Source organism: Typha angustifolia, chromosome 7, assembly GCF_048772165.1.
Source record: "Typha angustifolia cultivar Huaian chromosome 7, ASM4877216v1, whole genome shotgun sequence".
Lineage (NCBI taxonomy): Eukaryota > Viridiplantae > Streptophyta > Magnoliopsida > Poales > Typhaceae > Typha > Typha angustifolia.
The window spans coordinates 14,477,997-14,492,173 of NC_133245.1; the positions used below are offsets into that span (position 1 = coordinate 14,477,997).

General features: G+C 38.2%; 3 protein-coding genes, 1 long non-coding RNA gene and 1 other non-coding gene across 6 annotated transcripts; 4 read left to right on the top strand and 1 right to left on the bottom strand.

Moving 5' to 3' along the window:
- The first annotated feature begins 671 nt into the window (after positions 1-671).
- On the top strand, positions 672-1,894 carry LOC140763638 (aquaporin TIP3-1-like). Its single transcript, XM_073101917.1, has 3 exons — positions 672-904; positions 995-1,242; positions 1,322-1,894. Exons 1-3 carry the CDS (start codon positions 772-774, stop codon positions 1,703-1,705), a joined length of 765 nt encoding a protein of 254 aa, XP_072958018.1. The 5' UTR covers positions 672-771; the 3' UTR covers positions 1,706-1,894.
- A 920-nt stretch (positions 1,895-2,814) lies between these two features.
- On the top strand, positions 2,815-2,917 carry LOC140764081 (U6 spliceosomal RNA). The gene has a single exon (XR_012104957.1). It is a non-coding gene; the product is annotated as a U6 spliceosomal RNA (small nuclear RNA).
- Positions 2,824-4,400, top strand: LOC140762728 (uncharacterized). Its single transcript, XR_012104745.1, has 2 exons — positions 2,824-3,660; positions 3,971-4,400. It is a non-coding gene; the product is annotated as an uncharacterized lncRNA (long non-coding RNA).
- Positions 4,401-5,207: 807 nt separating this feature from the next.
- On the bottom strand, positions 5,208-8,764 carry LOC140762976 (uncharacterized). The gene is made up of 6 exons (XM_073100973.1): positions 8,416-8,764; positions 7,448-7,665; positions 7,155-7,356; positions 6,991-7,076; positions 6,245-6,336; positions 5,208-5,588 (listed from the first exon to the last, which is right to left on the bottom strand). The coding sequence occupies exons 1-6, from the start codon at positions 8,488-8,490 to the stop codon at positions 5,326-5,328; spliced, it is 936 nt and encodes a 311-aa protein (XP_072957074.1). The 5' UTR covers positions 8,491-8,764; the 3' UTR covers positions 5,208-5,325.
- Positions 8,765-10,818: 2,054 nt separating this feature from the next.
- Positions 10,819-12,023, top strand: LOC140763012 (UPF0426 protein At1g28150, chloroplastic). 2 transcript variants are annotated; one of them, XM_073101034.1, is made up of 3 exons: positions 10,819-10,979; positions 11,092-11,229; positions 11,573-12,023. In XM_073101034.1, the coding sequence occupies exons 1-3, from the start codon at positions 10,944-10,946 to the stop codon at positions 11,759-11,761; spliced, it is 363 nt and encodes a 120-aa protein (XP_072957135.1). In that variant the 5' UTR covers positions 10,819-10,943; the 3' UTR covers positions 11,762-12,023. The 2 variants fall into 2 exon arrangements, with proteins under 2 accessions (XP_072957135.1, XP_072957134.1); XM_073101033.1 differs by having other exon boundaries at positions 10,822-10,979; positions 11,068-11,229.
- Positions 12,024-14,177: the final 2,154 nt, after the last annotated feature.

A 14,177-nucleotide genomic window follows, 5' to 3' on the forward strand; every position in this document is an offset into this window, starting at 1 on the left:
GCATTCAATCTATCGGCTTATCTTGCACTACTTTAAGTCATCATTTTACTGAAATCTAATTACTTCATTGAACTTTACTTTCTAACTATTTCAAAAAATAAATAAATATGGTTGACATAATTATATTTGAATATTACTCTTTAACTCTATGGGATTAAACTATGATAATCTGTATCCATTAGGCTATAATCATTATAGTTATACATTCAATTCGACGGTAGATGTTGGAATTAATATTAATTTAAACAATTTTTTACTAGAACGCCATAAGTGCTCATTGTGATTTGTTAGATTTTTTGGGGGAGAGTTGGGCTATATATTGAGGATGACTAATCTCATCACCCAACCAATGATTAGCCTATATAATTATAATTAAAGGGGGAAAAAAGAAAGCCATGCATGGAATGGCATGGCTTTCCCTTCCCCAGAACTATGTGGAGTTCGAGATAAGAACACAGGCAGGAGTGGACAAGCGGTTCTGGTCATCTCAGTACCTCTCTCAACGTGCCACTCCCTTCACCCCTTCCTCCCACACGTGTCCCACTCCCACCTTACCACCTTCCCTATTATAACCCTCCAAGTCTAAGGCCAATTCAACCGCATACTAAATCCCTTACCAAGAACCCAAAGAGAGAGAGAGAGAGAGAGAGAGAGAGAGAGAGAGAGAGATCCATCGAAGAAGAAAGACTCCATTCTACTACTAGTCCAGTTTAATTAGTAACCCCTATATAATTATATATATACATATAAATATAAACGCAAGCTCCAGCCATGCCGCCTCGCCGCTTCGCTTTCCGACGCACCGAAGATGCCGTCCACCCCGACACCATGCGCGCCGCTCTCTCCGAGTTCATCGCCACCGCCATCTTTGTCTTCGCCGCTGAAGGATCCGTCCTCGCCCTCGGTACCTAAACTACATGCAAGATTCCTACTTGCATATCTATTTGTATATCCCTACAAATTAATTAATTAAACAATACATGCATGCATGCAGAAAAGCTCTATAAGGACACGTCCACCGCCGGTGGACTAGTGGTGGTGGCCTTGGCCCATGCTCTCGCCTTCTTCGTCGCGGTCGCCATCGCCATCAACATATCCGGCGGCCACGTCAACCCCGCTATCACCTTTGGCGCGCTCGTCGGCGGCCGGATCTCCGTCATCCGCGCCATCTACTATTGGGCCGCTCAGCTTCTCGGCGCCATCGTCGCTACCCTCCTCCTACGGCTAACAACCGGAGGCATGGTAATTAACCACTCTCCTTCTCCTACAAGATCTTCAAGTATACAAACTAAGTAACCCTTTGTTTTTTAAAACCACGCAGCGGCCGCCGGATTTCTCGCTGGCATCCGGGATCGGAGAGTGGCACGGCGTGTTGCTCGAGCTCATCATGACGTTCGCTCTAATGTACACCTTCTACGCCACCGCGGTCGACCCGAAGCGAGGCCACATGGGCACGATCGCTCCCCTCGCCGTCGGCTTCATTGTCGGCGCCAACATCCTCGCCGGCGGCCCGTTCGATGGCGCGGCGATGAACCCAGCCCGGGCTTTCGGTCCGGCGCTGGTGGGGTGGCGGTGGAGGCACCACTGGATCTATTGGGTCGGCCCATTTGTGGGAGCTGGGCTTGCCGGGTTAATCTACGAGTTCCTTCTGATCCCGGTGGAGACGCCGATGGCTCATCAACCTTTGGCTCCTGAGGACTACTAATTCAAAGCTTGTGAGATGTGGATCTTTGATGCGTGTTTGTTTTGTTGGGTTGGGTGTTTGTTTGTTTGTTTGTTTATTATAGTGGAGTTGTAGATTAGTAAAAATAATTAAGTGTTTATCGATCTATCGGCATGCAACGGCGTCCTTGTACAGTGTGTCTTGGTTGAAGAAATTGGAGTCAATAATGGATGGATGATGTAACGTGTTGCAGTAAATGTTATATGCATGCATGATGACATTTGTGCTATTTTATACTCGATAGATATAGCAGATGAGTTTAGTAATATTTAAATTCAATCTTTTGTTTGTTGTTAGTAATATTTAAAAGAGCAGATGTAAACTAACGAAGACAGAGTGTTATATGCTCGTTAAATTTAAGTTTGAATTAAATGTTAGATAATCTACACTTAATAAAGAAATTAAATTAAATATTTACCTTGTTTAGCAGATCGAGCAGGCATGTGTTCAACAAGCAGGCCTTAACTCAAAATTAATTTGGAACATGATCTAATTGATCAATCTTCACTTATTCTAAATACTAGCTAAGCTTGAGTTGAGCTAGCTTTATTATTTAGACAACCCTATAGTGGTAATAGCTCGGTCGACCCTTAATTTCGAGCCTAATTAAAATTATTTGATCAATAAATAATTTTACAACAAATTTTAAGCCGGTTCGAATTAAATTAAGCTTAGAATAAAGTTTAATTAAAAATATAAATTAATGTAATAAAAATTTACTTATAACTTTATAAGATCATAGTATAGATAAAATACATACTCTATAATAGTAAATATTATTCATATTATATATATATATTATAACTATTTCGAGTTTTATTGGGCTTGATCGAGCCGGTTTATAATTAAATTTGACTTGAATTATTGTTAAATTATTTTTGATAGGCTCAGCCTATTATACGTGACCGCTTTATATCTCATGGGCTAATGTAGATTAAATATTCTTAGCCCAACCCAGGTAACTATTGGATGGGCCGGAAAATAGAGTCCAAAATCCCGGTTCGTCCAATAATTCTCTCTCAGATTAGTCCCATATCGGCTATTCTGTTGATAATGATATTTTTATATACATGGAGTGGTCTGTATACCTTGTCCCTTCGGGGACATCCGATAAAATTGGAACGATACAGAGAAGATTAGCATGGCCCCTGCGCAAGGATGACACGCACAAATCGAGAAATGGTCCAAATTTTTTTTCCCATCTGCCGACTTCGTTTTTTGCTTCGCCTTCTCTTCGATTAGGGTTTTCGCTTCACAGCCTTGTCTTAGATTTAGGGTCTTTGGTCCTCCTCAATTGGGGCTTTCTACTTTCTCTTCGCAAGTATTGCATCGTTCGGTTTACCGCGATTCTTTGTGCGTATTTGCTAGCTACTGATTGTTTTCACGAATTAAGAGTTCGTTCTCACCGTGGCGGACGAAGAAGATAGAAATTCTGCGTCTTATGCCTGTCTTCTTGTTGTGTTCTAGTGGATAAATGAGGGATTTTTATTTTACTTAAACATGTCGAAAATTATATCCCAGTAGTTGATGTTATAAGGCTCAAGTAGATTAATCATGTATTCTGCTTCATATCGTACTGTAAAGCATACCATTGTCTCCTCTGATGCTAGAAATGTGAATTTGCATGCTTTATTTACATGCTATTGTCATTTGCATACGTTTTTTTTACCAATTTTATCTTTCTGAGAAATTCTGAATTGTTGCTGCACATACGAGAATTAATTTGAAGTGTATCTTATCAGCTCTAAGTGAGGCAATATTATTGTAGCAAAGTGCACCTCTAACACTTTCATATACGAGAATTTTTCTTCTCTTGTAGGAAATTCAGATCATCTACTAATTCATTTCACTTCGAAGTCCGATTAATTAGAGAAAGATCTTTCAAGCTACGAAAAGTATGTGAAAACTGAAACATAAAGGAGTTATATCTTGCTTCAGTATGTGCACTGCACCCCATATAATTTCTATTTCATTCATACAGAGTACCACCTTCTTTATCTCTATAATATGCTGTCAATTGAGGCCATCCAGCTTTTTGTGTACTCTATATTTTATAAGGTTCTTCTAGATTGACCTAAGTTGTTATGCATGTTCCATGCAGTTGTTCTTTTAGATCTCTTGATCATATGCTTGATATTATTATGTAAAGCTCTCTTCAGGAAGCAATGTAGCTGAAATTTTCTATAACCTTCCTTCTCATTAACCAGAGTATCTTGAAGATCATTAATTAGTTGTGCTGTGTGACAGGATCTGCTTAGAATTTGAATCTGTTCCATCCACAAGAACAGACTATGCATGGCAAAGGCAAAGATTTCCATGCCTGGTCATGTCTGGCGGCTAATTTCATAGTCCATTCGGAACAATTTTGAGGAGATACTGAAAAATGATAAAGAACAACATAAAGTGGAATAGTGGATCACAAGCTGTATGATGGGGAATAGATATGCTGGAATGCTAGTTTATTTCATAAATCATGTTCATATTGTAAATTATTTAGACTATAGTCTTTTTTTCTCGTCTACGAATGTGGCTGGTGTTAATGCGGTCAGTATCAAAGACAAAGCCTTCACAAGATCCATGTATCAAAAGTTTATCATTTACAATAACTTTTTTTTTGTGTGTGGATAAAGCTCATCATTTAGTACTTGGCAATGAAATAGAATGAGAAATTTGTTTACTTCTTAATCTAAGAATGCCACTGATCTTAATGCTGTGTAAGATATCAAATGCTCAGAAGGTGCAACTATGGATAGTTTGCCATGTGAGATATATGGAAGTAGAAATGGAGAGAGGAAGTACTATTGTTTGAATAACCTACCTCCTAAAGCCCTTTCAGCAGAAGTCTACATCCTTACTGTGGTCTTCTTAATATATTCTGTCTCAAGGTCTCCTGCTTCCACTAGCCTGGATCAATGTTAGAGGCTGTAAATTTTGATTGAAGAAAGTATGAAACTTCTGTATCTCCTGGTGCCTTTCTGAATGACACCCTAACTTATTTATCATGTGGAAGGCTTAAAGTTCTGTTTATTTGAATGACACCCTAACCATTTGAGGTGAAATCTGACTGAGATATTGTGGTAGAGAAACAAGCAAGAATAAAGTGTAACATTAACATCCAATGTGTGTTTGCAAGATTATGCAAACCAATAGTTCCACAGATTTAGCTAAAGAACTCATATTACTAGTTATTTGGTAATGGAAGGTCAGACATATATTGTTGACAAACTTATGTTGTTAACTGTAGATATTCGTTAACTCTCTATCTACATGTGATAAATATAATTCAATATTACAGCATTCTTCAATATTGTTTGTTGCTATGGTAAATTCCATTAATGTTTAGAACAAATCGGTCATATACAAGCTACTAAAAAACAAGTTAGACCCAATAGTATTATCTAAAGGCTATATTACCTTCTCCAGCAGAACGAGATCAAAATGAGTATGTTAACGAAAATAACAACAGGAATAAGTCACAAATAGAATTATGGACCATGCGAAGAATTTATCTCAAAACAACTGCAGCTTCAAAAACTTAATCTGTTTAAAATCATTCTTTACAATTTAGCCAACCTTAATACATACACATTTTCGGCTGTTATTCATCTGGAGTGAGTCTTGAAATAGTTGAAGTCATGTTGTTCTACCCCAAGCTGCTTCAGCCAAGAGTCTGCAGAATTAAAGAGAGAAGCAACCTTTTCATGGTCTCCAGTTTCAGTATTCATCCAAAGGCTCTCCTGCATTTTGTATGTCGCCAGCCCAAATGGAGGAAGAGAGACTCTTCTGCCCTTCAGCTGAGGTATCCTCCCATGTCTCCCATTGTTAGAATAAGATGAACTATTTGTCACATTACCAGGCATATAATCTGCAAGAACATAATGCACATGATTACTGTCAGCATTTGATGCTTTAATAATTTTAGAAGCAATGCAAGCAGATCTGAGAATAATTATAATTTCAATCTTCCAACAAAATATTTGTGAGACATCCACGTAAGTTGGAAGAAAATGGATCATTAGACACAGTTTGGCTTCTGGTAGGAACATCTATAACATAATTCAATTTCAAATAAAAAATTGAAGAGTGAATTTGCTTTTGGATGACATTTTTTACTTGGTCTAGATTATATTTATATGATGAAAATGGATAATAGTATAAGTCAAGCTCAAGACTCAAGTACTTTCTCATGAAATCGAGCAACTCAATCAAATAAATGTTGGCAGCTAAACTTCAATCTAGTACAATAGCAAGATTTCCATAATGCTTCTGATTATGTTAAAGAGTGTTTAGTTAGAAAAGCCATATTTAAAGATTGCATGGCGAACAAGTTTCTAAAGATAACATGAAAATAATGAAAGGACCAAAATAGGAAACTTAGATAATTTACTTCTTAGGAAGACCGACAAAAGTTTAGCACACGTTACCGCATTCCATAAGACAAGAAAAACAAGTTGAATATTGTCGCTGAAGATCTGAGGATGTTTCTGCATGTCTAACTCCTACAACATCATAGGAGCATACCTTGAAAAGATGGGGAGAGAGCATGGTAAGTAAGGAAGCATGCTGACAGCTCCTTCACATTGCACCGGGCTGGAATATGATAGATAGGGTACCTAATGGACAAAATAGAAAAGAGTAGTTACAGAATCTAAAGATTGTTCACTCCAAGAGGACAATAAAAGAAGCAAGTAAATGAATAGAAACAGCTATCTTTGTTAAAGACCTTCTGAAATTTCTCGTAACATTAATAAGTAGGAAACTCAAATCCAATTTAAGCCTGGTAAGATTGTTTGCCATTTTATGATCCAATGATTTCTCAGATCATGAATAACCAAGAATTCCCATATTTCAGTCATTAATTAAGAACGTTTACATTTTGTCATCCATCTAATTTGTCATTTTATGATCCAATGATCTCTCAAATCATGAAGAACGTGAATGATCACATTAATTGTCGTTCTCATTGTCGTTTTATGATTCAATGTTTCTCAAATCATGAAGAACCCGACAAATCCCAGTTTCTGTCATCAATCTTGGAAGGAACCCGACAATTCCCAGTTTCTGTCATCAATCTTGGAAGGATCAGATTTGCTTGATGTTCTGGTTTGTCGTTTATGATCCAATAATTTCTCAAATCATGCAGAGCCCGACAATTCCCAAATTCAGGCACTGTTTTCTAATCGGCCACGTAGAGATTGGTTGATTACTCTGATCATTTCCTTTTCTGAACTGAAAAGGGATATAAGATGTAGACAAATTTAGCATACCAGGCAACTGACATCCAACTAGCAGGTGAAAGCTCCACACTAGTAAGAGAAGTCAATCCTGGAAATCCCTGGGATAGCTCATACACCTTAAAAACCCAAAAAGCAGAATCAGAAAACAGCTCACAAATGCTTTCTCCTTGCAATCAGTTGAGCTAAAAGCGTACCTTGTTCAGAAGGGGTACCCTTCCATGAGGAGGACAGGTCTCAAAGAACTCAAAGGATAAGTGCCCAAGGTGTTCCTTACTCCCCTGAGAACCCTCTTGGTTATCGTCTGATTCCTCAGATATGGTGCCCGACAGTGTAGACTGCTTCTCATGCTCATTGTGATCACTCCAGTCTTTTATCCTGCTATCTGCACCAGAGCTCCTGTATGAAGAACACAGAATTGTAGTAAACTTTGGTTCTCTTAGCTGAAGTTAAAAGATCATACTTCAAATATAAGGAACTGATCAACAACCTAGATACAGCAAAGGATTTGTTTGTATACAACTGGATGCCGGAAAGATATGGCACAAAGTATTGAACTACTGTCTCGCCACTAGGAAAGAGAACATGAGAGCCAGCACCACAGGCACTCCATTCATAGAATTGGTCCCAGAGGTTTCTGAGACTGAAGAACTCAACATTATCCAATCCAGGTGGTCGCCGTAAAGTGTTGGATGCATGATAGAATGGCTGCACCAACAAGTAACACTTTATACTCTAGAATTTATGATAACCATCAGAGAATGGCATTTAAATTGAATTTGATTCAACCAACTTCTGCCTACGAATGTATAAATTTTAAATAGGAGATTGGTGGAAAGGAGAAAGACAGCTACTCTTTCCAAAAGATCAATGAAGATCACAGGGGAACCCAAGAAAATACTGAACATGCAAGAAGGGAAAGTTACCATCTTTTTCTAAGTCTACACCTAACCATTGCAACCAATTACATTTTATGGTTTCCAAAAGAGGAAGATTATCTTCAAAGAGACAACAATGTGAGTTTCCATCTACCAGCACAGGAAGGAAAATGCAAATGCAAGTGTGATATTACTGCAAAACACCCAATTCCCAACCATATCCACCCATTAATCCTTCCATCTTTCTCCATGTCCACTCCAAATATCCAACACATACACAGCACCCCCCCCAAAAAAAAGGAAAGAAAAACAATGTAAAGTAAGAAGGGAAAATAAAAATAAAGATAAAATATGCGATGTGTATTCAAATGATTCAGAAGTAGATCTACCAAAGTGAAATAGAAAAAGAGAAGAAGAAGAAAAGAATGATGATCAACTGCCGTATCAAAGAGAAAAGGAAAAGAAACACAAGGAGGAGAACAAAAGAAGGAAAAGAGAGAAGGATTAAAAGAAAAAGAAAAAGAACAAGAACAAGAACAACAACAACAAAAAAAACGATGGCTTTGGGAAAGAAGAACACCTTTGCAATGATTTGGGTCGCCACAGAGGGTGTGGTGCAGTCCAAGAAGCACTGTAGATTGGAGTGCAGAACCATCTCTAATTCCTCCTAATATTCTCACTATCGCACTCCCCCCAGCCCTTCAAAGATTCGAATATTCCAATCAAATGCTCTATCACTATCCTCTTCCCCACCACCTAAACCATCGTAAAAAGCACTAAAGATCCAATCTTTTCCACCAAAACAAGCTAAATCAACACGAAGAAGGCAAGAAGGAAATGGCTTCCGAGAATAGGAATAGCTTCTATCCACCCGAGAAGAACCTTCACGTGTAAGTGCGAGTCCAGCGGGTAACTACTAAGAATAACGCTCGTCCTTTTTAATCCCCCACCCCCACCCCCACCCCCAGCCACTCTTGATCTCCTTCTAGATTCTTCCCCTTTCTAAGCTTTATAACGTACTAGGAGTGTCGACGGAGGAGGGGAGAATAAGGCGAGTGAATACAGAGAGGAGACACAAGACGGGGAGGCGAATAAATGCGTAGTGGAACAAGAGACTTTCGACTTCGAGCGCTCGTTTGCCGCGTGGTCTGAAACGGCTTTCTTCCGTTTTGTCGGACTTGCGATATGCCAACACTCACACCTCGCTTTCGTTTCACATTACTCTTTTTTTTCTCTCATTAAATACATTTTTACTTCCTCTTATAACTCGAGACGTTTTGACCAAACTGAAAAGTCCGAATTAATTAACATTTTACTTATAAGATAATTCACTGATAATTTTAATATTTTCATATCAAATAAATTGTTAAAATATTCACCTTTTTTTTTCTTTTTCATGAGGTTTCTATTTCTAGTATACTAAGTTCATGCCATAAAATTTATATAATTCGTCCAACAAATTATCAAAGTACTTAATAAATTACTCTTTTTCTCGATCAATTTATCTAATAAATATTAATGAGCAATTTAGTAATTTGGATGGGATTGTATTAAGCGAGAGGGACACTCTAACAGTATCAAATTACTCAAAAAAATATATAGAAATTGGTATATAAAAAAAAAAAGTTCTGCATAAGCACACGGGAATAAAAATGTATTTAATCCAGTTTTTTTTTTTTTTTTATCAATTTGGAATTGGGAGTCAACGGAGGGGTTGACGTGGTCCGAGTTGGGTTGAATGGTTTTGGTCTCGGAGAGTTAGGCGAGTCGAGAGGAGGACATTTTGACAGTCAAAAACCGGATAAATAGCATTTAATGGAGAGGATGGAACTTTAGTGCTGAACAGTAGTGCTGGTGCAGCTCATCTTCATGTCGTTTAGTCCAATATATTGGGGGAAAGACAGCGAGTGCTAACTAAAAATCTTAGGATAAATTATAGTCCACTAATCTTGTAGTTAGGAGCAAATTTAGACTTACTCTTCTCTATTTTAAATTGTATTAGTTTCACGGAATTCTCCGCCTAAAATAGGAGTAAGCTCACGGAATTCTCCGCCCACCGGAGGATGGGTCCAAGAATTGGTATGCAATCCAAATCTGGGAGCCTTAGGGTCAGACTTCCACGTAGGCCTGGAAGAAGGAAGGGCCCATGAAGAGGCTCGAACCCTCTCGTCTGCGTCTCGCCGTTGCCCTGGCGCACAACGATGACTTGTGGCTCTCACGACCGTTGATCTCCATTAGTGCAGCCGCTTCCTCCGATCATGCGTTTCCTATCGTTGGATCGATCTCTCATGCCCGGACTTCAACAATGCCCTCTACTTGTTCAACGAAATGCCCAAAAGAAACTGCTTCTCCTCTTGGAACGCCCTTCTGGACGCGAGTCTCAGATCAGCTCTTATCAGTTCTGGTGACCTTGAGAATTCTGGGCATTTGCTCGATAAGATGCTTTGCTGTTTCGCTTGCAAGATTGCTTCGGCATCCCGAGTTGTGTGGATGGTGCTCTGTTCTGCCGATGTTGGTTCAGAGCTAAAGTGCGAGACTTATTTACAGAGAAAATACATATTATTATTAAGTTTAAAAAATGAGATATAATTTAATAAAATTAGAAAGACAAATTCAGACATTTTGATATCCATGGTGAGAAAAATTACTCCAAGAATTTTTCTCTGATATCTTTTTGACCTTCTCCAGTAATTTGGATAGAAAATATAACAATTATAATAACATAAATAATAATTTAAGAGGATAAACAATGTGTGGTAATTTATAATTTACCTCAAAAATATAAAGAAATAAAACATACAATCTCAATTCTAGAATCCCCGCTTCAATCCACCAACTACTGTGCTTAAAAGCATATCAATTTCACACTAATTCTATATTAGAAAGAGATAAAATGATTAAAAAATATATTTGAAGGCTCATGCGGCAATTTGTAATTTAACTAAAAAGAAAAGAAAAGGAAAAAGAAAGAAATAAGACATTGAATCATTTCTAGAACCAGACCAGATAAGAAGCCTATTCGGTTCAATCCACGAACTCCGTGAGAATCTCCAGGGCTGAAGCAAAACTGACGCCTTTGCCAGAAAAACATCCTCTACCGGACGCGGCATGGCTCTCCTCCTCACCTCAGCCACTCCTATCACGGTGAGAGATCTCCTACTTCGGATTCCTTTTTTTCTTTTTCTTTACAAATTTTCTCCTATTTATTACACGGCATTTGACCCCAAATAAGGCGAAAAGATCCCTTCTTTTCCAGTGGGTGAAAAGGAATGTGGATGGGTTTATTGGAAGAAGAAGAAGAACAAGAAGCCGAGTAGGAACTCCTGCTGGGAGAATCCAAGCCTTCTTTAACCCCTTCGAAGACCAACCACCCATCGTTAAAGATGCCCTCAAGGTAAAACATGTGCCTTTTCTTTGTTACACTTTATTTCTAAACCTCCAGTTCTTAGAATCCATTGGTTAGATTTGGATTGGCTTCTGTAAGCAGTTGAGGAGCTCGCGTTATTTGTGAAACGGGATTTAAACTTTATTCTAGTAATTATTCTCCTATAATTACCCAGAAAATGAGGCTGAATGATGGTCAATTCAATCAGTAGTAGGAGTTCGGTTTAACTGAGTTGTTTGGAATTAAAATCAATTCCATGAATCATTTTGATCCAAAGGGTGGAAAATGAGAGGCAAAGTGCTAAGATGCAAGAATTTGTATGATCAAAATAACCTTTGTTCACCTTTCTTAGGAGCCTGTTGCATTCATGGGCGGTGTTTTTGCCGGTCTCTTGAGGCTTGATTTGAATGAGGATCCCCTCAAGGAGTGGGTCTCAAGGACAATGGAAGCCTCCGGAATTGCCAAGGAGGGGCAGATTAGTGATGGGGAATCAGAGCAGGAAGGTGAAGGTGATGCGCCTCAGCAGATCGAGATTGAATGAGGTGCATCGGTTTGTTCTCAATCATACACATCTTGTAACTGTAGTATAGGGGAGTGACTCAAGTCTGTAATCTTTTCTTTAGATGATAATTTATAGGATAGTACTTGAATTTACTTATATTATAATCATCTATTTACCAAAGTTTGGCACTTGACTGCAGTGAATTTAAGTGTCCTTTTTCTCAGTCCATATATATCAGTTCAGGCACTTCTTGGAAATACTCAACTGTTAAAAGTGAAGTTCCATTATTGTCGAATCAAAATGAGCTATGGTTATTGCCTTATTGGAAGTTTTGTGGAGATTTGGAGCTAATGCTAACAATAGGATGAACAAATTTTTTGGTTATGAATGAAAATTTTATTATTGAGTCAATTATTTAACTTCTTGTGCTTATCATTCATCTTATGGGAACTTCAAATAGAGTGAAGTGGAATTGAGTATTCCAGTTCTATTTAAATTTTAACGTCATTGTGAGTGTTAGTGCTAGAATGCTTGTATCGAGGAATGTATGCTGATCTAGGATTCAAGAGCATATGCATTATGGAGAACTATGAAGTGCTAGGTATATATAATTCATGTATTACACCATTCGATATTCAAACTTCAAAGTACTCTTTTTGTGAAAGGAAGACTGGCTTTAGAGATCCTTGAGCACAATGACTTATAATACTTGCTCTTCATGTATGCTCTTTATGAGCCTTGAGTTTTAGAAGAACTAGATGATGTTGCCTTTTAAATATTTTGGCTGTTTGATTCAGCAACTGTAGCCTCTATAGTTTGTCCCACGAACCAGTTTTTAACTTTTATGAGCTTCCACTGAGAATTCCTTTTTTTAAAAAAATTCTATTGATCATAAATATGTTTGTATCAGATTGGCATGCTTTATCAGTTCACCATCACTATAGAATGTCCCCTTTTCAGATAGTTCTATTCTCATATGATGAAGACCCATATGTCTCCTCTCAAGGTTATGTTGCTTGCTTAATTCTCTGTGCTTTCTTCTCTCTGTGTTGGACATCCCTTTCCTTTTGCAGAAGACATCTGAAATAGTAGATAAGCTTTATGTGTTGGTTTGCCTTCTTGTTACCCACTTGCAGAAATGCTTCTTGCTTGTGGTGTAGACTCTCAAGTCATTTTTCCCCAAAAGAATTGCGCATATAAGTAGCATGTTAAGTAACAACAACAATCAAGGAACTCTGACCTGATTCATCTAATATATGGGTTTAGTTTTTTTTTAAAGTAATTTTTATTTCGCAATTCATTTTCAAGATCTTTCAATGAAATTAGAGTGGCCTCTAGGACATACTTGATAGCTGGATTTATTTTCTAGTGTCATAGAGTCTGAGTAATCTGCTTTCAAAGGTTTATACGTCTCACAGAATCTGACCATATAAGTGTAAGGTGCATGACTGTATAAACTGTAGTCTTATGATGATCAGGTTTTCTTATGTGTATCAAATGGTTAGCATGCGTGCTAAGATTTATCATGTAAATTTTGATAGATAACAAGTTGGAAAGCTATAAGCTTATTAGTGTGGATCTGCTAACATGAATAAGGATGCAACCATGCAAGTAATTTAAGCTGCTCATTGATGATCCAGTTTCAGCTTGTTTGTAGGAATAATCAAGTTGGAACCTGGAAGTTGTTCCCTGATTAGTTTGTATTGTTTGGTGTAGTGAACTGATCCAAGAATGTCCATGTTGTTCATACAAGAGCTTGAGACAGATCCCATAGAAACTGTACAAACCGAGATTGGTAAAAAAAAATTCAGGTTTTGTTGCCACTAATCGAAATCATAAGATTATCGAGACCTCACCTCATTAATGTCTTAAATTATTTTAGATAAGCTTCATGCCATCCAATTCTGTGAAGGGAGTTTGTGAAATCAAATCTGAGCCATCAGCCATTCTTGCAACTAGAAAGTTCAATCTTCATCTCAGACAGACTGTTGTTACACACTAAGTATCTCCCATGCCTTCTGTTTGCTCTCCAGAGTTCACACCACCTACGTTTTATCTGCATACTTTGTATGCTCTTCAAGATCAGTTAGATCATGCCAAAATTTCCATCTCTGAAGAGGAACCTTGGCCGTTATATATTTCAGCCAAGCTAGAGGATATCAAAAGCAACCAACTAGTGCACCTGCAGTCATGAGGAGTTCTTGCTTTCTGATGGTAGTCATTCTCGCAAGTGGCATCGCCAGCAGCAGCTCACTGGCGGAGAACGAGGCAGCCAACAGTGTCCCTGCAAGTTTAATCAAGGATCTGGGCAAGTTCCTCGCAGAAGCTGGCAGCATTTGGAGCTCCTCAGGTATGAATGGTGTGGCAGGAGGGAGCGCAGTAGAAGCAACAAATATGGAAGCTAAGTTGGAAGCCAGAGTAGACAAGGACACTACAAGGAATTCAGTTAAATGCT